The 26919-nt window shown below is 38.3% G+C and overlaps 1 protein-coding gene across 1 annotated transcript in view; it reads left to right on the top strand.

Annotated features, from left to right (window-relative positions):
• Window positions 1–210: 210 nt before the first annotated feature.
• The window catches only part of LOC129809413 (twitchin-like), a gene marked incomplete at its 5' end in the record, with an annotated part of 41696 nt that continues 14987 nt past the window's right edge, over window positions 211–26919 (top strand). The window contains 6 exons of the mRNA XM_055859221.1: window positions 211–1927; window positions 6421–7732; window positions 10053–10528; window positions 10588–11544; window positions 16237–17006; window positions 17094–17808. Coding sequence (XP_055715196.1) covers window positions 211–1927; window positions 6421–7732; window positions 10053–10528; window positions 10588–11544; window positions 16237–17006; window positions 17094–17808 — 5947 coding nt within the window. The remainder of the gene's footprint in view (window positions 1928–6420; window positions 7733–10052; window positions 10529–10587; window positions 11545–16236; window positions 17007–17093; window positions 17809–26919) is intronic.

The raw sequence follows: 26919 nt of genomic DNA on the forward strand, positions 1-26919 counted from the left end.
CGATTTGTCCCGAACAATAAGCGAAAAAATACGATATAATGTGACTAAATTCCGTTTGAATAAAACCGGTAAAGTGGGCGCTCCTGTCGTATAATATTATTAGTTCCATAATAAAAGAAAAGTTGACTCTATCGGGGATTGACTCTATCGAGGTCCCACTGTACTTATGGACGTGCATTAATCTGACCTTTTTTGTTTGTTTTATTTTAGGTATGAATTCCGCGTTGCTGCTGTCAATGATGCTGGCGTGGGTAAACCTAGTAAACCCACAGAACCCATTACGGCTCAGCTCCAACGAACCCAACCCGATGCACCGGAACCACCAAAGGCCGATAGGATAACCCGTGACAGTGTAACACTATCATGGCGACCACCAAGAAATGACGGAAAAGCCCGAATTAAGGGTTATTTGATTGAGAAGAAGGCCAAGGGAGACAGTGACTGGAGTCCGGTGAATGATCAACCTGTGCCCGGATTGACGCACATTGTACCAAAATTGCGTGAAGGTGAAGAGTATACATTTAGGGTGAAGGCTGTCAATGAAGTTGGTCCATCGGCACCATCTAGACCATCTGCAGCCATTTTGATTGAGGAACAACCCAATAAGCCATGCCTTGATCTCAGTGGTGTACGTGATATTGTTGTTAGGGCAGGTGATGACTTTAGTATTCACGTACCATTTACCGGTTTTCCACGTCCTGTTGCCACATGGCACTCCAATGATCGTACCATTGAACCCGATGATTCACGATGCTTCCAACGTCTTACTGATGATGCTGCTAGTATTGTTGTTAAGAATAGCAAACGTACAGATACTGGACAGTATCGATTGCAATTACGCAATAAATCTGGCTTTGATACAGCCACAATAAATGTCAAAGTGCTCGATAGACCATCACCACCGGAAAATTTGCGTGTTGATGAATTTGCTGGTGATGCCCTAACACTGTACTGGAATCCACCACGTGACAATGGTGGTGCTGATATTAGTAACTATGTTGTGGAGAAACGTGAAGCACGTCAGAGTAATTGGACACGTGTCAGTGGATACGTTACAACACCATTTGTACGTGTTCGCAATTTGACAATTGGTCGTGAATATGATTTTCGTGTTATGGCTGAAAATCAATATGGACAGAGTGATCCAGCTGCAACAGAACATCCAATTCGTGCTAGGCATCCATTTGATCCACCCGGACCACCAGGTGTACCACATGGTGTTGACAGTACAGCTGATAGTATAACTGTCAGTTGGACACCACCACGTCATGATGGTGGTTCACCAGTAACGGGTTATGTGTTGGAAAAGAGATTACTCAGTGATGATAAATGGACAAAGGCTACCCATGCTCACATTCCTGATTTGCAGCATAGGGTACAGTCACTGATTGAGAATCACGAATATGAATTCCGTGTGGCAGCTGTCAATGCAGCTGGACAGGGTATGTGGTCAGCTGCATCTGATGCCCTTGTAGCCAGGGCACCACCATCACCACCAAGGATCACAAGTGATCTCAGTATTCGTGATATTACGGTTATGGCGGGTGAAGAATACAAGATAACTGTACCATTTACAGCAAATCCACGACCATCTGTCACATGGACAGTCAATGGAAGTCCAATAGCCACAGATGATCGTTTCCACTTCGAGACACAATCCCATGAGACTCTAATGGTGAATCGATGTGCTAAGAGAACCGATACAGGACCCCATACAATTCATTTGGCCAATTCCGAGGGTACAGATTCAGCAACATGTCGTGTTCTTGTTGTTGATCGTCCATCACCACCGCAAGGACCACTTGATGCCACTGACATCACTCCTGACACCTGTACACTGTCCTGGAAGGTGCCATTGGATGATGGTGGATCACCAGTTACGAATTATGTTGTGGAGAAACTCGATGCCAGTGGATTGTGGGTTAAGGTAAGTTCTAGTAATTCATTAATGTTTATCACAATCCACAGTGGGGCCACAAAAAGATCATTTAGGGTAAGGGCTCATAATTTTGGACAGTCTGCTTATAAGCATGGAAGATCCAAGTTTGAAGTGCGATATTTTTAATACTAATTGACATTTCTTGTTACTCTCTTTTCTGAAGGGTTGTTTAGAAACTTAGCAAGCTATTTATCATCTCATTTTTATTAAAATTAGTTTTAATACGTTTAAAAATGAATTGATATGTAGAGGTGAATTTGGCTCTTATTTTGGACAACTTGTTTATTAATTTGGCCAACTTGGCTGTAAATTTGGACAGCTAATCCACCTCAACAGGATGCCCATTGTTCTTCATTTCATGAATCAATCTTACCAAGTCCTCTTCCTATTCATGTAAGGGAAACTTAGAATGTCACAAGAAGCCCAGAAATTTGCTATATCATTCATTAAAGTGAGTTGACTTCGGTACTCCAAGAACGTGCGGATTCGCTCATTTCCTGACCTTTTCGGGAGCCTTTCAAGGCATTTCTCGCTACATCTCTTTCGTAGAGATGATGCTCCTTTGTTTCTCCAGGCATTTGTCCAACCTAGTCATCACAAAAGCTAAAACTTCACGAAATTTCGTGAGAAAAACACCTGTTCAAAATGAGGAGTATCACCTCACTCGTAAATGTCTTAGAAAATTTCCCATTTTTCACACGAAAAATCTAATTCACAAGGCAAATCTCACTTCAGGTCAAATATACAAATCACCACTAACGTGAATCAACACAATTTTCAATGAATATTCAATAATATCACAAAAAAAAAACGAAGAAACATTGTTAGTACTTCACCACAGCTAAATAAGAACTGAAGTAAGCCACGAAGTTCTGTCATATTTCTCGTAAGCAATTGCTCACACTGAATTTTCAACAAAGCAATTTCAACTCAAATCATATTCAAATTTTAACGTATTTAGTGTTAAAATCTTCCAAAAAGAACAAATATTTAGATAGAATTCATTATTCATCAAATATTGGAATAAAAATCCATCATTTTAATCAATTTATTTTTAGTGTCCAATGTTATCCTCAAAGTGTCCAAAATAAGAAACTGGACAAAATTACGAGCCTTTCCCCTATACACTGAGAAAAAAAGAGGGTGCGATTAACTGTTTTTCCTCATAACTTTAACACTTTTTGGGTGTAAAAATGTATCACCATTTTTTAATGTTACTTTTACACCTTTTTAAGGGTAAAATTAACATGAAAAAGGGTAACTCGAATAACACTCGAAATTGTGAAGGTTTTCTTTAGTTGGCTGAATGCTCATATTTCGTTTGAACCTCAATATCGAGGTTAAAAAACAATCTGAGAGAAAAGTTGTACATGGACGAAAATGTAGCTGATTAAATTCTCTATCAAACCCACAAAACAGATTGTTAAGGACAGTTTTAGTTTTCGAGATATTTTTGTCTAAATTTGCTAAAAAGAAAAGTTCGATTTTTCCATGTTTTCTGACATATTTGAGACTATAGCGCCCCTGGTGTCCATTGTACGAACTTCATCTGTTCAGAGGATTTATCGGGCATATAAAGGAGACCAAATTATTCCATAGTAAGAAATAAATCGGTTTAGCAGAATCGGAGATATAGACACCCAAAAATCAAAAAAAAACGGCAAAAACGGTTTTGCCTAGAATCCAGGCGCAAAATCCAAATAAAATCAAAATCTTAAGTATTTTCGTAAATCATTTGACCCTAGTAATAGAAAAAATAGTATGAGAACCCAGGGACAAAAAAAAAGTTCAAAATTGTTTCACAGTGTTATTGTGCGAGGTGCACTAACCTTTAAGGGAAATTGGAGACAGAATTAATAAATAAATCCCTGACCTTCTGGGTGAATTATGATCCTAATGAAGTACCTTTAATTAAATGGAAAAATGCAGAATGTTAGAAAAAAAAACTCCTCAATTGAGCATACAAGAAAAGGCCTTCTCCTTGATTACCTGGATTAATGGAAAATATGCTGTTAAATCAGTCCACTGAGCCATCAGGCGAGAAGATCAAATTTTTGGGAATCCGCCCAGATCTAGGTGAAGATCACAAATGAGTGTCCGGAAGAAAAGTAGGGTTATCCCAAGGGGTTACTCAAGGTCGAATATTTGTGTCCATATTCCGTTATTCTATGTGATCTCAATGAGATTCCATTGTGATTCCAATAATTCTAAGTGTATGATTCTCTTAATGATTCAACTCGGTATTCCGTGATTCTCAATTATTCCAATTCGTGATTCTGTTTATTCCTGTGTTCAAATTTCTCTTATTTGGTAATATTTTTTCATATTGCTATGTAGGATTAATTTTATTTGTTATTTTTGGCTATGCAAGTCCTCTTTGGTTCTGTAGACGGAACCGGAAACTCAAAAAATATTCCAGGTAGCGTTTTGACAAAAACTCTGAAAAAATCTGATCAAGCAATTTCGTCATATATCTTTAAGATTTCTGCAAAGAATATCTACACCTCTGCCGAAAATCTGCCGATAAATCTTTAGATATTCCTGTGAATTTCATTTAGACCTGGGACAAAATTCTTCTGAAAGTTTCTGCAGATTTTTTGACGAATTTCGGTGCATACTCTGAAGAATTTTTACCAATAATTTGTCCATTTTTGTAGATTTAAAAAAAAAATTATGTACCGTCGTTGCGGGTGACTTTGCACTCTGCTGTCCGTAAGACTTTCATAAATTCTAGCACTTATTAATGGTCTTCGCCGATCCGGTCTATCATGTCAAAGTATACAGGGATATGTTATGTACCAAGTAACGTACAATGATCCCCAAAAGGATTCTTGTAATTTCAGTAATAGACAATGAAATCCTAATATAGGTATTTTGTTAAAAAACAAATCCGCGAAAATTTATCTGAAGGTGCAATTCTAAAATCAATTTCAGAGTAGTAAATTGCCCAAATCCAATCTAAATTTATCTGGCTAGAATAATCCACTTCGATTTTGTTGATTATTTTTATAAAAAAAAAAATTTCCTATTATCTTCCTAAGAACACATGATTTATGTCATAAAATTGCATATATTCATCTTTCTAAAGCTTTATTATAGAAGTATTTGGCTAAAAATTATCCAATTTTGTGCGAACTTCAGATAAAATGACCGAAGTCTACAAGATGGTATGGTCGCCATCTTGATTTGACGTTTCTGTCCGCCATTTTGAATAACTGTCAAAACAAAAAACTTATCCGATTGAGCTGAAATTTTAGTATGTTCTAGCTGATGTCAAGGCCTTTTCACAACATATATAAAATCCGACCTAGGTCAAGTGATTGCCTAGATACTGGAGCTCCAAGTTTAAAATTTTGACATTTTCATGAATACAGAACTACAGGGAGCTTCTTTTATCAAAACTACCACAAAAAAGACAGCGCTATAGTTAGGCGATGAGATCAAACAAACAAACAAAAAGAAAAGTAATGTTTTTGTTTATAACAGCGCATTATTTGAGAATTTTAAAAACTGTTTTCGCAAAGATGAAAAATAAAAAAAAAATTAAATTCACTTTTCGTTTATTTTTTTTAAATTATATTAGAGTTAATAAATATATAAAATTAATGCCTCAACCATTTTTAATGGTTACTAAGGCATTTCGTTTAGGTTTCAAATATTGAAGATTAAAAAAAAAAGACCGCCAAAATATGAGTATTACAAAATTTTAAACTTTGAGCCTCTGTATCTAGATAAATACTTGACGTAGACTGGAACATAAATATGTTTTGAGAAGGTCTTGACATCAGCTACAACATACTAAAATTTCAACCCAATCGGACCAGTTTTAGGGTTTGACAGTTATTCAAAATGGCGGAGAGAAATGTCAAATCAAGATGGCGACCACGTCATCTTGTAAATCTCATGCATCTTACCCTTAGACATGGAGATCTTCATTGTCGTTTATTATCAGAAATTGTTGATTTTTTAGTATTTATTAAAAAGTGCAAAGTCATGCGTACCTTATCCCAAGTGTATGCCTTTTTTCTTGATTTTTTTTAACATAGTAAAATTTTATAAAATTAATGCTAGTGGCACAAAATCCATTCATTAACAACTGAATACAAATAATTTTACTCATTCACCCCCCTCCCTTCACTTTAACTATCCACTTTTAGAGGGTCAAGTCGAAAAACAGCGAAAAAACGTGCAAAGTCACCCGCAACGACGGTACTCGATTGTATGAGTGGCATATACGGTCTATGATCCAGGGTTTCTGCCGTTTACCTGGTGAGCCCGGTAATGGTAAGACGGCGGCAAACGCAACCAAGTTACAGATTGGAAATAAAATATCTATCTATCTATCTCTAGATAGATAGATTGAAAAACTAACTTTGGCCGTCTTGGCCCCACTATTATAAATATAATCTAAATAGTTAATGATCTAACTCAAGGTAGCGAGGGTTATGTTAATGAATTTCTTCTTTTTTTATTGAATCCAGGTCAGCTCATTCGTACGCCAAACCCAATACGATGTAATGGGCCTGGAGGCTCAGAAAAAATATGTCTTCCGTGTTAGTGCTGAGAATCAATATGGCGTCAGTGATCCACTGACAATGGATGATGGTATTATTGCCAAATATCCCTTCACTGTACCCGATGCACCATCTGCACCACGTGTCACAGACTACGACAGTACATCAGCAACATTAACATGGGATCGTCCACTGTACGATGGTGGATCCCGTATTCAAGGCTATAAAATTGAAATGCGCAATGTTGAGGATACAACATGGCAATCAACTGGATTCCTTGTCAAGGATACCACCTACAATGTCTTCAATTTGGAACAGGGACGTGAGTATGAATTCCGGGTACGGGCTAAAAATGCAGCCGGCCTGAGTAAACCATCTGGACCATCATCGAGATTCCGGCCAAAAGGACGAATTGATGTACCATCGGCACCAGGTGCACCACAAATTGTTCACATTGGTAGAAATTATGTTGATCTATCATGGACAGCACCAGAGCATGATGGTGGTGCTCGTGTTAGTGGTTACATTGTTGAACGCCGTGAAATTGGTGGTGCCCTATGGATACGGTGCAATGAATACAATGTTACTGATACAACCTACACAGCTATCAATCTATTTGACGGCACTGAATACGAATTCCGTATAATTGCTGTCAATTCAGCTGGAAAATCCGAACCTAGTGCCCCAACGGCACCCGTTCGTGTATGCGAAGTTGCTGGTGGTGAGAAACCCCAATGGATACGTCCTCTGTCAGACACAGTTGTTGCCCAAGGTAAAACCCTTGAGTTGGTGTGTGAGGCTCGTGGTAAGCCAGAACCAAGTGCCCGTTGGCTCAAGAATGGCCGTGAATTGACGGGTGTTAGGTGTACTACAGAAAGTCGAAATGGTGTATTTAGACTTCAATTGAGTGATGTACAGCGTGGTGATGAGGGTAACTATGTATGTGAAGCTGTCAATAGTTTGGGCAGTGTACAGACCAGTAGCCATGTAAGGGTTGGTGTACCACCAAGAATTGACAAGATGCCGGATGAGGTTCAATTGGCCGAGCATGAAAATGCCAAAATAAAGATTTTCTATGCTGGTGATCAGCCAATTGAAGCTAAATTGCTGAGAGATGGAAAACCAGCTGGTAGATTGACATTTACGGTATTTGACGAAGCTGTTGCCATCTATGTGAGAGATGCACAAGCAAATGATGGTGGTTTCTATCAAATTGAACTAACAAATGACAATGGATCAGTTACTGGAACATTCAATTTGCGTGTCACCAGACCTCCAGGTAAGGAAAAATTTTGAATTTTCTTGTGGTTCCTCAAGAGTACACTGGTAAAAATGAAAGATTCATTTTGATCCTTACGGAGGATCAAATATGATGCATCATTTCAAAAGGTTTATTTCAAACCTTCGTTAAATCATCAAATTTTAATACTTTGAAATGTTCCTTTTTCGGGGACCTTTTCTAATAAGGTCACCCCAGAGGAATCTTTGCAATCACTGTGAACCTTTCAATATGTCCTCTCTTTTTGAATTTTACTCGTCCTAGGGTAAATGTCCTAATTCAGAACTATTTCCAGACGCTTTAACTTTGACAGAAGATTCAATACATTAAGTTCATATTTTCTCTGAAGAAAATTACATAAATTTGCTCCTTGACTCTTCTAGAATGTTACTGATTAGTGAAAATTCTTTAAAAATAATTTTAAAACTTCTTAAATACAAGAAAAATGCACAAGTGCAAAATGCTTCAATTGGAAACAAATTAATCCAAATGGAGACAAGGGAATGTTTCTAATTGGAGACAAACAGTGTTTAAGTGAAACCGCGACGAAAGGCTTCCAAAACCTTGTTTTGTTGCGCTTGAGTGCAGGATTTGTTCTTATTCCTGGTCTTTTCTCCTTTCCCATCTAAAACAATAAGAAAATCTTTCCAAAAAAAAATCATATTTCCGGGTTTTCCTATTGAAGCATTTGAAGACACTTCAGAAACATCCCTTTTTGTTCACGAAATAGGGTAAATGTGCCAAATTTCGGCAAAGTTGCATGCAAGCGCCAAAGTCTTAAGTTTGAAGTGTAATATTTTAAATACAAATTGATTTTTATTATTTTTTCTTCTTAAAGGGTGTTACTTGGAAACTTGTAAAGAGATTACCGTCTTTATTTACTCTAAAATCATTTTTAATACATTTTAAAATGAATAAAAATATAGATATAACTTTGGTGCCCTATTTCGGCCACCTTCATTCTCATAGTTCCTTGCCCATCGGGAATTCTGCCAATATCTCTTTCACATCATCTCGTTTGTCCAAGCTACATTTTTTTTGTTATTCTTTTGCATTATATTATCTCTAGAGCATGTAAAAACTAAAAATTCATGGAAATTCAAGGAACAAAAAACGTGGCCGGACTTGCAAGCTGGCCGGAATTTGGCACACTTACCCTATTTATACATCTTTATAATTCTTTATTTTCACTAATTATCTCGATTAGTGAACACGAGACCTCAAGTCTTTAAATGTTTATATCTTTTAAAGAGGAAAATGAACAAGTTAATACATCAAAATATTTTATACCTCTTTTTTTTTAATTTAATTTAATTAATTTAATTTATTCTTCTCTTGCAAAGAAATGAGAATATTCTTGCTCCCTCTTTGAATTCAAGCAATAAAATTTAAGGGTGGCACATTTTTAAATAGGCAACCATACATCCATAAAAAATTAACCTTAGAAAAGAAATTTTAAATTCAAATAACAGCGATTCTAAGCTTTCAAACGTTAGATGTAAAGAAGTATTCTAATTTTGAGTGGACTTTCGTCCACAAAAAGTGCAATTTTAAATATGTGGAATTTGTGCATATATTTCACATAACTTTAATTATATTTAGCTTTTTTTACATTTACTGAATGTTTTCAACTATATTTAAAACATTTTTGGTCCAATTTTAGGGCAATTTTTGCCATCTAGGCATATTCAAGAGATACCTAGATAGCTTTTGGCTATGTAGTCTCCTATCAAGTCAAGGGTTGTCGCGTTTTTAATTCGGTAACCAACTTAACGAATTCAGAGACTAGATAGGGATGCGGCAATGCTGAAAAATGTGTCTCGACTACACTCACACACATTCACCAGCAGTGCGTATGTACAGCTATGTAGTTAGACTAGATATATGTAGTCTGACTAGATACGGTCAGAATTTGCCCCCAGATATGATCCATTATTTCAAATGGTTCAATATGATGTGTCTTCGAAAGATCAGACAGATGTCCGCTTCGTAATCCGGATGGATTTTTTGAATTTGATCAACGTGTCGAAAATATAGTACAAGATTTTTTTGTAGCATTAGGATAAAAGTTTTAAAGAAGACTATTATTATTGTTCCGGACTTGGTCAGGGATTGCATGGGATCTTTTAAATGAATCCCTGAAGGTATCCTTTGAAGAAAGATCAATTACACTCCATTTTTTTTTTATAAAAATAACTCTTTAAAGGCGTGATCAATTCGAAAGGATCTTAAGTGATTCCCTTTTATTTTTACCAGTGTAGTAGATGTAAAGTTTTATAGTACTAAAACGGCTAAAACCTTCTTTTGATGATTTCCGCAGGACCACCTGAAGGCCCTCTTGATGTTACCGAAGTTACTCGACACAGTACAACACTCACATGGCGTCCACCACTCGATGACGGTGGTCAACGTGTCACGCACTACGTCGTTGAACGTCGTGACGTTAATTCCAGCCAATGGATTTGTGTTCTGAGTTGCGTCAGAGATACCCAGTGTACCGTTCAGGGTCTAACTGAAGGCCAAGAGTATATGTTCAGGATAATGGCGGCTAATGTCAATGGCGTTGGTCCACCACTTGATGGTGTCAATCCTGTCAAAGCTAGACCACCATTTGATCCACCAAGTGCACCCGGAACACCCAAAATTCTCGAAGTTGGCAGCAATTTTGTCCATGTTGAATGGGAAAAGCCCGAAAATGATGGCGGTTCGAGGATTCAAGGGTATTGGATTGAGAAGAGAGAGGTTAACGATGTCACATGGCAAAGGGTCAATGTTGCTATCTGTCAACCGCAGCAAGTATGTGCAATTAAGTTGTCATTTTTGAATTTTATCTGATTGATGTGTTCTTGTTTCAGATTAATTGTGCTAATTTGATTGAGGGACGTCAGTATGAATTCCGGGTATTTGCTCAGAATGAAGCTGGTCTATCACCGGCTAGTGTTGCATCAACATCTGTCAAGACAGTTGATCCAATTGCAACAAAAGCCCCAGAAATTGTCAAACCACTGCGTAATGCCAATTGTATTGAGAATCACAATGCACAGTTCCAGTGTACAATTACTGGGTATCCCAGGCCAGCTATTACATGGTACAAAGGTGCTAGGGAGATAACAGCTGGAACAAGATACAAAATCTATTCAGAAGGTGATGTTCATACACTGACAATCACCGATGTCTTTGGTGAGGATGCCGATGAATATGTCTGTCGAGCTGTCAATAAGGGTGGTGTTAAGTCAACACGAGCCGAATTATTGATAATGACACCACCAAAACTCAATGTACCACCACGATTTAGAGATACAGCATACTTTGATAAGGGTGAAAATGTTGTAATTAAGGTATCCTTCACGGGACATCCAAAACCAAGGATAACATGGATACGTGAAGGTGAAGCAATCGAATCAGGTGGTCACTATCACTGTGAAGTTAAGGATAGACATGCCATTTTGACCATTCGCGATGGTTCAAAGCTCGATAGTGGACCGTATAGATTGCAGGCAGAAAATGAACTTGGACAGGATTCAGCCATAATTCGCATTCAGATTAGCGATCGACCAGATCCACCGCGATTCCCATTGATTGAGAATATTGGTACAGATTCACTTTCACTGAGTTGGAAGGCTCCAGTATGGGATGGTGGATCAAGTATTACCAATTATATGGTGGAAAAGCGTGAACCACCAAATGCAACATGGATTCGTGTTGGTAATACAAGATTTACAGGAATGGCAGTTCAGGGATTGGCACCAGGACATCAATATGAATTTAGAGTTTTCGCAGAAAATATCTACGGACGTTCTGATCCATCTGAGGTAAGTAACAATGTTTTAAAAAAAATTGCGTACCAAATTTGCATATTTTTTAGTATCACTTTAGCTCTTATTGTTCGGTTTGTAAACATCCACTGGCGTACACTCGGGATGCACCTGTAATCCTCTCAATAACCTAAAACAGATTGTTCTTTCAAGTCTGTATTAATATATTCTCTTCACTTCCTATCTATCTATAGCTATTCAAAATGTTCACAAATGATATTTTCTATAATGAGTTCATTGATTTTTCTTTACATCGCAAATTCTAGATTTCGAATTCACTTTATCCAAAGATCAATTCTCATCTTTTCTTTCCTCGGCCAAAAAGTAATCTACTTCCGGCAGCTGTTCATCCTCCTTTCCAAGCTCGTTGCTCTCATCCTCTCGCTCACTTTTCTTTGTCTGCCAAGGGGCATGGTGTAACGAACTAAGAAGATGTGCTCACAACATGGCGGCTGAAGTATTGGGGTTTTTGAAATTGTGAAATTAACGGTCACTTCTGAAAAACTGTTAAAACCCTCAGATTTCGATTCAATACGATTGATTTTCCTTTAAAATTCAATAATTTATTCCAAGTAAGGCTTATGAATCCTCAATTTGTGAGTTTTTTCCTTTAAAGCTCCACAATTTCTAAAGAAGCTCACTTGAGAAATTGTGCACCGAACCCCGCAATCCTTCACAAAAAAAAAACAAACTGACAAAAAGACAAACTGGAGTCAATTTCGAGGAATTTTAGAACACACTTTACCCAGGAGTTATCCTTTAAAGTCAGAAAGCGAGATGGAAAATGCTATCATTAGTCTTACAAAGACTATACAGGCTGCTGCATGGAAGTCCACACCACTTCCTTGTGCTACTGCCGCACAAGCTGCTGTCCCGCAAACTGTTAGGGAGAAAATAGCAACTAAGAGACGACTTAGAAAAAGGTATCAAATAACTCGTTCCCCTGATGATAAAAAGGCATTAAATAAAGCCACCAAGGACCTTAAAAAGTTACTCCAAAAAATCAGTAATGAAAATTTTGAGGAATACATAACTCATCTATCACCTAACCGAGCTTCTGACTATAGTCTCTGGAAGGCAACAAAAACTTTAAAAAGACCTGTAGCTCAGAATCCCCCTCTCCGTAAACCGGAAGGTACATGGGCTAGGGGTGATAAAGAGAAAGCTGAGCTTTACGCCGAACACTTGGAGAAAACCTTCACACCGTGGCCGTCATCCAATTACCAGTCTGTCCCGGAAAACAGATCAGACAGTCGAGATGAGAAACTATAAAAACCATGCAAATAGCAAATTTCACAGGGTGCGAGATTCGAGAGACAATTCGTAGGATGAATCCCAGAAAAGTGCCAGGCTATGACTTGATAAATGCTCGAATTCTTTAGGAGCTTCCTTCTAAATAGAATAGAATAGAATGGAATTTTTTATTTCATCTCTTTCTTTTAACCCACCCCCCATGCGGCCATCGCCGTCTTAGCGTCGAGACCAACCTCCAGGGCAAAACGATGGAAAAGCCCCTTCTCAGGTTGTATGTTATGTAACTCAGCATCAGAGTAGCAGGGTTACCAGCTGAGGGAGTTGGATATGCCCAGAGAGAGAGAGAGAGAGACGGGAGGGAAATCGAGCCACAATAGCTGTTTGATTCCCTATCACTTTAAGTTTATAAAAGTTCACTGTACGTGTGGATTGGCAAAGTTCACGACATGAATTGCACTTGCACGATTACATTACACATAGATTGATGTAACAATTTGACCCACATCCTCATTGTTTGCACTGGCTAACCACGCCCTAAGTGTCCCCAGAGACAAGGAGGGAAGTCTTTGAATCAGGTTGTTCACAATCGTTGGAGCAGAAAAGTTTATTGACCTTCGAAATGCAACTGTTCTTGGTTTTGGGACCGCGTATGTGCCTCGCCTCCGCCGTGAAGAATCAGTCCTCCTGAAGAAGCGCTGTCCACTTCGCTTGAAATACAACTCCGTCACTCTATACACGTATAGGTGCTGAATCGGCAGAATCCTCCAACTTTCAAACAGAGGTCGTGTGTGGTGTCTTCTGCCTGCAAAAGACATCACCCTGACAGCGGACTTCTGTGCAATCTGAAGCGGCCTGATGTGAGTGCTGCAAGCGTTGCCCCAAAAGTACAAACCATATCTTAGCCTAGATTCTGCCAAATCAAAATAGAAGGCCCTGATGAGCGGGGAAGAACAACAGGTTCGAAGAACGAAAATCTGCCGTGACACCTGCCTCACTCCTTTTTTAACTTCTTCAATGTGAGGCCGCCAAGTCAGCGCAGAGTCCAGCGTCAAACCCAAATACCTGAACTGAGGAACCTCACGTATTTCAATGCACTCCACAGGGCACGCCCCCACGCCCCCAACGCAAGAAGAGGAGTGACACATCAGGCGCCGAGGCATACGTGTCTCATGGCCAAAATTCATCAGTACCGTCTTTGAACTCATGACCATTCCATGCGCATCCAACCAGTCTCTTATTAATTGTAAATCCCTTTGCATTCCACTGAAAACTGCTTCCTCTGTTGTTTCGGAGTAGTAGAGCCATGTCGTCTGCATAGGCTGTTATTGAACCTGTCAGGCTACATTCCAAAAGATTATTTAAATACACGAGGAATAGCAAGAGCCCCAGAACGGAGCCTTGGGGAACACCAAATTCGCAAAAATGCATTTGCATGTTGCGCGACATCTTCAATGCCATTCTCAGGCTCAAGTATTTGCCATTGCACTTTAAGGTTGGGAAAATCATCATGTTCCTCAAACCGGGAAAGCCCCCTGAGGAGGTGACTTCATATCGCCCTATCTGTCTTCTACCGTTTTTTGCCAGACTTTTTGAAAAGCTGCTATTGTTGCGACTAAAACCCATTGTTGATGAGTTAAATTTGATCCCGGACTTCCAGTTCGGGTTTCGCAGTAAACACTCCACTATTGAGCAAGTCCATAGGGTAGTTAGACGGATTAGTGGGGATATGGAAGCAGGAAGCTTCTGCACAACCGCTTTTTTGGATGTGCGACAGGCTTTTGATAAAGTCTGGCATGAGGGCCTTATCTGGAAGTTAGAGAGCTGTCTTCCGAATCAGATGACAGCCATCCTGAGATCTTATCTTAGCAATAGGAGCTTTTTTGTGACCTTTCGGGATTTTGACACCCATCTTCACCCTATAAAAGCAGGCATTCCCCAAGGAAGCGTGCTGGCCCCTTTGCTTTTCGCGATATTCACTGCCGACATTCCTATGAAAAATAACTCTAAAGTTATAATGGCTACCTACGCTGACGACACTGTCGTTCTAGCGTCAGATCCTGATCCAATAATTGCGTCCACAAAGCTCCAGGAGGCCATCAACATTATGGAAGAGTGGATGAATCGGTGGAGGATAAGTGTAAATGAGTCCAAGTCAGTACAAGTAACCTTCTCGCTCAAAAGAGAAACCTGTCCTCCCATTAAACTCAACAACGAAATCATCCCTGTTCAGGACGATGTGAAGTACTTGGGACTCCATCTCGATAAGAGACTTACTTGGCGAAAACACATCTGGGCGAAAAGATGCCAACTAAGCCTGAAGCTGCGAAAGATGTACTGTCTGATAGGCCGTAGATCGAAGCTTTCTGTGGACAATAAGCTATTGCTGTATAACAGTATGCTTAAACCTATTTGGTCTTACAGTGTGGAGCTGTGGGGTTGTGCCTCCAAGTCTAACATCAACATTATTCAGCAATTTCAAAACAAAGTGCTAAGACAAATTGTCGATGCACCTTGGTTTGTACCAAACGAAATCATTAGAAATGACTTGGGGGCACCCGAAGTGAGAGACGTTATTCGAGAACAAAGACGGAATTATGCGATCAGGCTGCAGCAGCACCCTAATCCATTGGCAAGAGATCTTTTGATCAACTACGGGTCTTCTAGACTGAAGAGATCGCGCCTACCAAATTTATGAATCACTTGTAATTTTAACTTCTTCGTTTTTTAGTCTTCTTTTACCAATGTCTTCCTTTCAATCTTCATTGTTCTTTTGTTAAAAATGTGATAATAATTTGAATGTATATAGAGGTCGTGCCAGAGGTCATGCACACTCTCCAAGACTCTTCTTTCGCGAAAATATTTGCTGAATGTGTATAACTCAATACAGATTGCAATAAACTTTGGGTCGAAAAAAAAAACAAAAAAAATCATCACACACGCACCGGAATTCTAAATTTTCACAATAGAGGAGGTTCTAGAACCTTTTTAACTACAGTAGACTCTCGCAAATTCGGCTCTTTCAAGATCGGGCTACTTTTTAATTCGGGCAGCGGTTACATTTGAAAAAAGTTTGTTGTCATTTTTCAAGTTTGATTATGATTATCAAATGAATCAAATATGCTCAAATTTGGCATGATTTGTCTTAGTTTTCATGTAATTTTGAATTATTTAGGGATTTTTATGCAAATTGCAATATAAATAAGTGTGTAAACTCAATATGTGCATGCACATGAATAAAAAATCGTTGCATTTCAAAAAGTTTGTCGCCCGAATTTCTGTCTAATTCGGCTGACATTTCGGTCCCATATGCCCGAATTTGAGAGAGTCTACTGTACCACGAACCACCCCTTTCATTTTTAACTTTTATTCAAGATAACTCCCAACAGAAACTTCTTTGACAATTAATTTTAATGATTTTTTTTTTATGTTATATAGATATCAACCCTGATTACAACCCGTGAGGCCGGAAAGAAAAAGACTAAACGCCATGAATATGAAGTTGATGAGAATGGAAAGAAGATTCGGGGTAAAGCTGATGGACCAATTAAGGACTATGATCACTATGTCTTCGATATCTACTCCAAATACATCCCGCAACCAGTTGAAGTGTCCACTGACAGTGTCTATGATCGCTATGATATCCTCGAAGAAATTGGAACTGGTGCTTTTGGTGTTGTTCACAGATGTCGCGAACGGGCAACTGGTAATATCTTTGCGGCAAAATTCATTCCAGTGGCACATGCGATGGAAAAGGAATTGATAAGACGTGAAATTGATATAATGAATCAATTGCATCATCAGAAATTGATAAATTTACATGATGCCTTTGAGGATGATGATGAAATGGTTTTGATATTTGAATTTTTATCTGGTGGTGAATTATTTGAACGTATAACAGCTGAAGGATATACAATGTCAGAGGCTGAAGTTATAAATTATATGAGACAAATTTGTGAAGGTGTACGTCATATGCATGAAAAGAATATCATACATTTGGATATAAAACCAGAGAATATTATGTGTCAAACACGTACAAGTACAAATGTTAAATTAATTGATTTTGGTTTAGCAACACGACTTGATCCAAATGAAGTTGTCAAAATCAGTACAGGTACAGCTGAATTTGCAGCACCGGAAATTGTTGAGAGAGAACCTGTTGGATTCTATACGGATATGTGGGCAATTGGTGTTCTCAGTTATGTCCTGTAAGTACTTTACAACAATTTCTCTCATTTATCTTTTTTTTGTTTTTTTATCATTGAAAAATTTGACAGATGTATTCTCGTTTGTAGTCTAAGTGGTCTATCACCATTTGCTGGTGATACCGATGTTGAAACACTGAAAAATGTCAAAGCATGCGATTGGGATTTCGATGAGGACTCCTTCAGGAATGTATCTGACGAAGCACGTGACTTTATACGTCGACTTTTGGTGAAGAATAAGGAAAAACGTATGACAGCCCATGAATGTCTGTTGCATCCATGGTTAATGGGTGATCACAGTGATAGAACAGATGCCATAGACTCAAGTCGCTATATCAATATGCGCAATCGTATACGTAGTCACTATGATAACTTCGATGGATTCCTCCTGCCAATTGGTCGTTTGGCAGAATATTCATCACTGAGGAAGCTCCTTGTTGATAAATATCGCATTCAGGATACATCATTTGATCGTCGTCAAGCAGCACCACGTTTTGTCATAAAGCCCCAAAGTCAATTTTGCTATGAAGGTCAAAGTGTCAAATTCTATTGTCGTGTGATAGCCATAGCTACGCCAACACTAACCTGGAGTCATGGTAATCAGGAATTGAGACAGAGTGTTAAGTACATGAAACGATATGTTGGCGATGATTACTACTTTGTTATAAATCGTGTCAAACTTGAGGATCGTGGAGAGTATATAATTAGGGCGGAGAATCACTATGGAAGTCGCGAAGAAGTTGTCTTCCTCAATGTTCATCCGTTGCCAAAGCAGCCACCACAGTACAAGGCCGAACAGCAACCGGTAAGTTACTTTTATTTTCCTCTCTCACTCGAATATCGAAGAACCTCAATCGGAGGGGACTGCATAGCGAAGACTGGGGTAAAAAGTCACAAATCGAACATTTCACAATTCAATATCTTCCAAGATAAAAGAGATAGCGCCTTTAAATACTTTCCATAGATAGCCTTCATAGACCTTCCAGAATTTCTGTGGAATACTACCGATCTCCGAAACAATTGGTACCACTCTGACCGGTTTCACAGAGGCAAACCACCTGTAAGAACCAATTTCCACAGTAGCACAGCCACTCGATACAGAAAGAATAGAGAAGGATACGGAGATCTGTGATCTCCCTATCCTTCCCTAGGATAAGGAAAGCCACTGATAAACCTAGATCAGGGGGTCAATTTTGAATATCTTTGTGCTAAGATAAAGATAGATCTTTATACACGTACACTGAAGTTCTTTGACTGTGTATGTGAAAATTCAAATTTCAAACTGCGCGAATACTACTAACGCCACACGCGGTTAACGATACACAGTCAATCAGTGTTCGTGCATAAAGATCTATCTTTATAATAATAATAATAATAATATTTATTAATCACAAAAATAGGGTCATCCCTCTTACAATTGTGATAAAATAAATTTTAAAAAAATTCAAAAGAAAAAAAAACAAAAGCAACAAAAGTTAAGAAAATAGAAAAAGAAAGCAAAATAGAAAAAAATAAAGAGTTTCTAGGAATCAGCCTGAAAATAACCACGAATGGCAGCCGCAGAAACACGGCTGTCACACGGAAGTGAATTAAATAAAATAACACCCGTCACAAAAAGAGACCGATAGAGGCAGTCCCCATGAACCTTCGGCACTAAAGGAGAATGGTCAAAAGTATATGGGCGCTGGTCCCGGAATCGCCACAAACGAGAGTAGGCGCATTTTGTAGGTACTGATATAAGATTGAAAAATTGCCGGAACCCAGGACGATAAACGCTGGGAGTCCTTGTGAAAATGCCTTTATCCTTTCGAAAAATCGCTCTTTTGACAACGAATTACGCAAGAACTACTAAACTGATCTTGATAAAATTCGGTATAGGGTCAGTGTATCACTTAAACATTTTATTTATTCACACCACCCCCTCCCTCTACCCTCCGTTCTGGTAGCTCCCATACAAAATGGGGGCACTTTTACTTATAACTCCTTTCTGAGAGAAGGTAGAAAGCTGAAATTGTGCACGGGAACAAAGCTTAAGGAAGACTTTTAAACCATGCATACTAACCTCCCCCTCTGTTCCCCTTTCTGGTAGCCCTCATACAGAATGAGAGCAGTTCACCTTATAACTCCTTTCTGATGAGAGATAGAAAGTTGAAATATAGCATTGGAACAAGTCTTAAAGAAAACTTTTTAACCATACAGACCAAACCCTTCGTCCATCACCCATTCTGGTAGCTCCTATAGAAAATAAGACCATTTTACCTTATAACTCCTTTCTAAGAGGAGGCAGAAAGTTGTAATTCGACTAGATGTCTATAAATGCATATAAAATCTAGAAAATTATTGTTGACGTTATTAGTTATTCATTTTTTTCATTCTTTTACAAACCAACTACTTTTTCTCAGAAAGAAGATCAAAATGCTCTCATTTTGTATACGATTACCAGAAGGGGTGAAGGAGGAGCAGGTTAACATACATGGTTGAAAAGTCTTCCTTAAGTTTTGTTCCCTTGTTGAATATCAGCTTTCTACATCGTCTTAGAAAGGAGTTATAAGGTAAAGTGCCCCCATTTTGTATGAGGGCTCCCAGAACGGAGGGTGGAGGGAGGGGGTGGTTTAAATAAATAAATAAATAAAATGTTTAAGTGATACACTGACCCTATACCGAATTTTAACAAGATCAGTTAAGCAGTTCTTGTATAATTCGTAGTCAAAACAACGATTTTTCGGAAGGATAATGGCCTTTTTTACAAGGACTCCCAGCGTTTATCGTCCTAGGTCCCCATAATTTTTTAAATCTTATACCAGTATCTGCAAAATGCGCCTACTGTCATCTCTGGATAAAGATGAATCGGTGCCCATATATACCTTTTGACCATTCTTCCTTCTAAGAAATAGTTTTTATGCTCTAGAATTTTTCCTCCATAGTTTAGAACATTTGTTCCAGAACAAAAGTTGTTAGCTTTACCAATGTCTATCCATTGACATAGGTCCCGTTCGTGGCGATTCCGGGACCGGATTTGACCATTCTCCTTTAAAAGCAATTGACCGGGCAATTGCTTTTTCTTGACAATTCCATATTATATAGTCCGTTAACATTCTCTATTTAAATTCACTGTTCGAAATTTCATCGACCACCATCGAAATCAGCTGATGCCAAACAAAATCAAAACAAAGGAAATTTTACTCATAAAACTCTTGTGAAAACTTTTGAAATACATTTAAAATGAGTCTAGGCTTAGTGAAATTAAAATTTAGCATAAAATACATGTGAATAATGTGAACTACCGTCGTTGCGGGTTACTTTGCACGTTTTTTCGCTGTTTTTCAACTTTACTCTCTAAAAGTGGATAGTTAAAGTGAAGGGAGGGGGGTGAATGGGTAAAATTATTTATATTCAGTTGTTAATGAATGGATTTTGTGTGACTAGCATTAATTTTATAAAATTATGTTAAAAAGAATCAAGAAAAAAGGCTTGCACTTGGGATAAGATGAAGGTAACTTTACACTTTTTAATAAAAGCTAAAAAATCAACAATTTCTGAAAATAAATGACAATGAAGATCTTCAGATATAAGGGTAAGATGCATGAGATCTACAAGATGACGTGGTCGCCATCTTGATTTGACATTTCTCTCCGCCATTTTGAATAAATGTCAATCCCTAAAACAGGTCCGATTTGGTTGAAATTTTAGTATGTTCTAGCTGATGTCAAGACCTTTTCAGAACGTATCTATGTTCCGGTCTACGTCAAGTATTTACCTAGATACAGAGGATCAAAGTTTAAAATTTTGTAATACTCATATTTTGGCGAGCTTTATTTTTTAATCTTCAATATTTGAAACCTAAACGAAATGCCTTAGTAACCATTAAAAATGGTTGAGGCATTAATTTTATATATTTATTTACTCTAATATAATTTTAAAAAAAAATAAACGAAAAGTGCATTTAATTAATTTTTTTATTTTTCATCTTTGCGAAAACAGTTTTTAAGATTCTCAAATAATGCGCTGTTATAAACAAAAACATTACTTCGAATACTGTATCTGACGCAGTTGTATATTCTCTTCAGTTTCTTCCGGTGTTCGTCAGAGGATTGCCTTCTTCTCAAATCAAAGACTAAAAGTTTTTCTCCAAAGCTTGATGGGAAGGCAAGAATATGAAGAAAAGATGATGACGCTTACGGGGGATGAGGACACCTATGCAAAAATGAGAAAAGATCCAACACTCAAATATCAAACACAAAATAACATTATTGTAAAACAATTACATGAAAAGGAAATAATTGATATATTCGAAAAGAGAAGGATGACTACATATAGAGCGATAGCACCAAGAATATATGGTCTCCCAAAGGTGCATAAAGAAGGAGTACCGTTGCTGTGGTGTCATTCATTGAGAGTCCTAGTTACCACCTGGCAAAATTCCTTGCAACCACTTTGTTACCGTTAGGAGATAGCCCCCTAAATATAAAAAATTCCACGGAACTCACTCGTTTTCTTAGGGATACCATAATTGAAGAAGAATACATTCTGTTGAGCCTAGACGTGGTTTCCCTCTTTACAAATATCCCGATTGACTTGGCATTACAGGAAGTAGAACAAAGGCTGGAGGAAATCTCACATTCAACAGAGACCAAACGAGAAAGTATTATAGGGGCGCTAAAGTTCTGTTTGACCACGGGATATTTTGTGTACGGGGGAGAAGTATATAAACAATTGAACGGTGTGGCCATGGGATCCCCGATTAGCCCCATAATAGCAGATGTAGTGATGCAGAAAGCCATTGGAGTTGTCCTTGAGAGATCACAATTGAGGGTGCAATTTGTCAGAAAGTACGTAGATGATCTCTTACTTGCGGTACATAAAGACGATATATCTGATGTCCTTCCCCAATTTAATTCATTCCATCCAAAACTGCAATATACAATAGAATTAGAAAGAGAAGGGAAGAGCCCATACTTAGATGTGATGATACATCGCTCTGAAGGTGGGTCCTTGTATACAACATGGTACTCCAAACCGTGCTCATCATTACGTATGCTCAATTTCCATAGCGGGCATTCCAAACATGTCGTCATAAACGTGGCAAAGAATTTCATAAAAAGAGTAAAAAGTTTAACGACAAAACCAGAAGAAAACAACAATACAACAATAGAAAGTACCTTAAGATTAAATGACTTCCCACCTAGAATCATTAGAATGCTATTGAACCCCAGATTATCCCAGGCTAGACCAGATCAACGAAGGGAAGATCCTCCACCACAATATTACGCAATCTCATATGTTCCGGGAGTCTCAGAAAGAATGCGGAGAATAATCAGGTCATCCACAGGAGCAGAAGTGGCTTTCACCATGACCGGACAAAACAAAAAGTTTTTTACTCAAATAAAAGACCCCGTCCCCAAGGAATTGCAATCAGGGGTGGTATATTCAATTCCATGTGGAGGATGCGAAAAATCCTATATAGGCACAACTTCCCAGCATCTAAAAAATCGAATAAATCAACATAGAAGGGATTGTAGACCACCCATAAAGAATGAGGGAGCCACAGCATTATGCACTCACACGGCAAGAACAGGCCACATCTTCAACTATGATGAGGTGAAAATCCTGGACAGACATCGACACAATGGAAAAAAGGGGAGGTTCTAGAGACACTTCATATGAGGAGGAACATCGAGAAAATCGTAAACAAAAGACTTGACAGTGAGAACATAAATGTCATGTATGCAAATTTAATACGCCTGAAAGCAGATGACAATGCAAGGAATGATAATGGGTGATAAGAGATCGAAAAAAGCGCGGGAAAGTCGGTTAGAGAATCACAAAAAAGAGGGAATGGGAACAATACCGGGGGACTATGGACTCTGGATAAGATTCCGTTCACAGAGGAATAAAAGGAGAAAAAAGACTGAGGACCACAGTTGGAACAAAACCACTGAAGAGTAAGCAGCAAACAAAAAATAAAATTATATTAAGAAAAAATAATAGTAAATTTTCCCAAGAAAAGTAAGTTTTGTGGCTATGTGTAGTGTTAAGAGGACGAAAAACGTTTCCAAATCAATAGAAAGACTATAATTGAGTAAGTAGGAGAGGAGATTGTAAGATTGTCCATAAAGAAATTTATCTAAAATAAAGAAATCTTTCTCAGCCCACTGAGGAAGACCCATACCGAGGGTTGAAAGCTTTGGAGAAAAAAAAAAAAAAAAAAAAAAAAGCTTTGGAGAAAAACTTTTAGTCTTTGATTTGAGAAGAAGGCAATCCTCTGACGAACACCGGAAGAAACTGAAGAGAAAAACATTACTTTTCTTTTTATTTGTTTGTTAGATCTCATCGCCTAACGATAGCGCTGTGTTTTTTGTGATAGTTTTGATAAAAGAAGCTCCCTGTAGTTCTGTATTCATGAAAATGTCTAAATTTTGAACTTGGATCCCCTATATCTAGGCAATCACTTGACCTATGTCGGATTTTATATATGTTGTGAAAAGGCCTTGACATCAGCTACAACATACTAAAATTTCAGCTCAATCGGATAAGTTTTTTGTTTTGATTTTTATTCAAAATGGCGGACAGAAACCTCAAATCAAGATGGCGACCATACCATCTTGTAGCTCTCGGTCATTTTATCTTAAGTTCCTACAAAATTGGATAATTTTTAGCCAAATACTTCTAGAATAAAGCTTTAGAAAGACCAATATATGCAATTTTATAACATAAATCATGTGTTCTCAGGAAGATAATAGGAAAAAACAATTCATTCATTCATCTTCAACCGCTTATCCCTATTGGGGTCGCGGGCCCATGACACCAAGGTTAACAGCCCACGCCTGTCGGTCCTCCGCTACTTCAGGAAGATGTTCGAGTTCGATCCCAAGGCGCTCCCATGCAAGATCCTGAATTTGATTCAGCCACCTTGTGCTAGGTCTGCCTCGAGGCCGAGGTCTCCTCACAATGGCTTGCATAGCTTTTCTGGGGAATCTTTCTTCATTCATGCGTTGAACATGTCCATACCATCGAAGTTGTGATCTCTCAACCCGAAGAAGCAGCTCCTCGACTCTTAGTTCCTCAGGAACGGCCACATTCCTCACTCGATCTCTACGAGTGATTCCCTTAACCGCTCGAAGGTACCTCATCTCGGCAGCTTGTACTCGCTTTTTATATATATATATATATATATATATATATATATATAAATAAATTATTTTTATTAAAATTTGTTTTTTTCCTTTCGGAGATTTGGGTAATGACCGAAAGGAAAAAACAAATTTTAATAAAAATAATCAACAAAATCGAAGTGGATTATTCTAGCCAGATAAATTTAGATTGAATTTGGGCAATTTACTACTCTGAAATCGATTTTCGAATTGCACCTTCAGATAACTTTTTCACGGAGTTGTTTTTTAACAAAATACCTTTACTAGGATTTCATTGACTATTACTGAAACTACAAGAATCCTTTTAGGGATCATTGTACCTTACTTGGTACATAACATATCCCTATATACTTTGACATGGTAGACCGGATCGGCGTAGACCATATCAATAAGTGCTAGAATTTGTGAAAGTCTTACGGACATCAGAGTGCAAAGTCACCCGCACGACGGTATGTTGTTTTGAACAACTGAAAATATTTCCCACCTTGGACATTTTACTTACACTGGATGGTACTGTTCTCAGTGAGTTATCTTATCGAAAGCAATGAAGGTGTCATATCACTTTCTCCAATGCTTCTTTTAAAATCGATTAAAAGAGCAATGGCCCAGTCTGTTCGATGCTATTGTGTCACTATCCGCGGCGAAAAAAAAGCTCTGCACCATAATTAAAGAAAGGAAGAAGAAGCGCTCGCGCGAGAATCAGACGAGTATCATAGGGTGTGATTTCCCGGAAGCGTCGCAGGGTATAGAGAGAATAATTAATCTTACGGCAAATGGATGTAACATGATCAGACCATGAGAGAGTAGAATTGAAAAAGATACCAAGGTTTTTAACCTGATCAACAAAGGTATAAAGGAAGAAGGTATAATGAATGTATAAAGGATAGAAAGCAGGAGAGACTGTTTTTTTTTGGAGATGATTATGACCTGGGACTTTTTAGGATTCAGAACCAGCCCATTTGAAGAAGACCAGTGCTCGATATGAGAGAGATTGGAATTCATGAGATCATAAGCAAGTAGAGGATTGGAGGGATCACCCTCAATATAAATTTGTAGGTCATCTGCATAAGGGCAGAATCACATTGACCGTAAAATGCTCACCGTCACCGTCAAAGCCCTCACCGTATTTCGTTGATTTACGCATTTTCATTGTAATTTTTACGCAAATTCTCAATTACCGTATTACATTATCTCATACTCGGTGGCACTAGGTGAAAATAGGATAAGAAAATTGAATAAATAAAGCGAAAATGCGATGAACGGTAAGCAAAAAAAAAACTGTAGGATTTTTTTGCTACAGTTTTTTGTACAGTTTTTTTGCTCACCGTTTATCGCATTTTCGCTTTATTTATTCAATTTTCTTATACTATTTTCACCTAGTGCCACCGAGTATGAGACAAGGTAATATCGTAATGGAAAATTTGCGTAAGAATTGTAATGAAAATGCGTAAATCAACGAAATACGGTGAGGGCTTTGACGGTGACGGTGAGCATTTTACTGTCAATGTGATTCCAGTATGCACAATGCCCTTGCTCAAGATAGAAGGTGGCGAGATATCATCACCAAACTTAACAATTTGTGATCTGCCAGAAAGGTAAGATCGAATGAGGGCAACTGCTGAAGAAGAGAACTGAAACAGAGTGCATAATTTATAGCAAAGGAGATCATGAGGGAGACTGTCGAAGGCCTTAGTGAAATCCAGAAGAACCAGAATAACAAAGCGGCCTTGATCAATGGCTGACGAGATGTCATAATTTACTCTGAGAAGGGCAGAAGTAGTACTGTGACCCTTACGGAAACCCGACTGAAAGTCACAGAGTAATCCATTATCATTCAAATGTTGGAAAACTTGTTCATGAAGAAGGAATTCAAATGCTTTCAAGAGAACAGGAAGAAGGCTAATAGGCCTAAAATCAGAAGGTACTTTAGGATTAGATATTTTGGGAATCGGCACTACTAAAGCCCGTTTCCAAGAATCAGGATAGGTTGAGGTGACAATAATGTGATTGAAGAGATCAGTGAGCACTGGAATAATAACCGGGAGTAGAATTTTAATGAAATCAAGGGAGACTCCATCACACCCCATGGCACTTGATCTGACACGGGAGATAGCATAGATTACATTATCTTACGAAATGCAGTAGAAGCTAAAACCCTCCCAGGGCGCAGGGGGCAAAGAGGGAAAATTCAAAGGATCAACAGAAGAAGAAGCAAAATATAAACAAAGTTCACTAGTAGAAATAGAAACATTTTCACTAGCAGTCACCGATGACCGCAGACCAAGTCTCTTGACATTATTCCAGAGCATCTTAGGTGGAAGTTTTGGATTCAAAACGTTGTTAAAGTGGCGCTTTTTCCTAGATTTAATTCGGTTACGAACTTTATTGCGTCATTTTTTGAAGAAAGCCTCATCAATAAGAGTGTCCGTGCGCTTCCATTTTCTGTAGGCAGAATCTCTACGCTTAATTAGAGAGACTATATTGTCATTAATCCAGGGGGTGGACAGAGGGGGAATAATTGAGCGCTTCTTTGGCACAACTCTATCAAACAGGCCAGTCACCAACGAAGAGAAAATTTCTATTCTTTTGGAAGCTGACGCCTCATGAAAGATATTATCCCAGCAGACACTCATTGCGGCAGCTCGAGCAACTGACCCATTGCAGTTTTTATATCAGAAATAATTTTATATTTATCAGTGTTGGCAAACGACGTGTCGCATATAATTTACGACACGTCGACGTCGCACGACGTTAACTAAATCGTC

Source organism: Phlebotomus papatasi, unplaced genomic scaffold (assembly GCF_024763615.1).
Source record: "Phlebotomus papatasi isolate M1 unplaced genomic scaffold, Ppap_2.1 HiC_scaffold_97, whole genome shotgun sequence".
NCBI lineage: Eukaryota > Metazoa > Arthropoda > Insecta > Diptera > Psychodidae > Phlebotomus > Phlebotomus papatasi.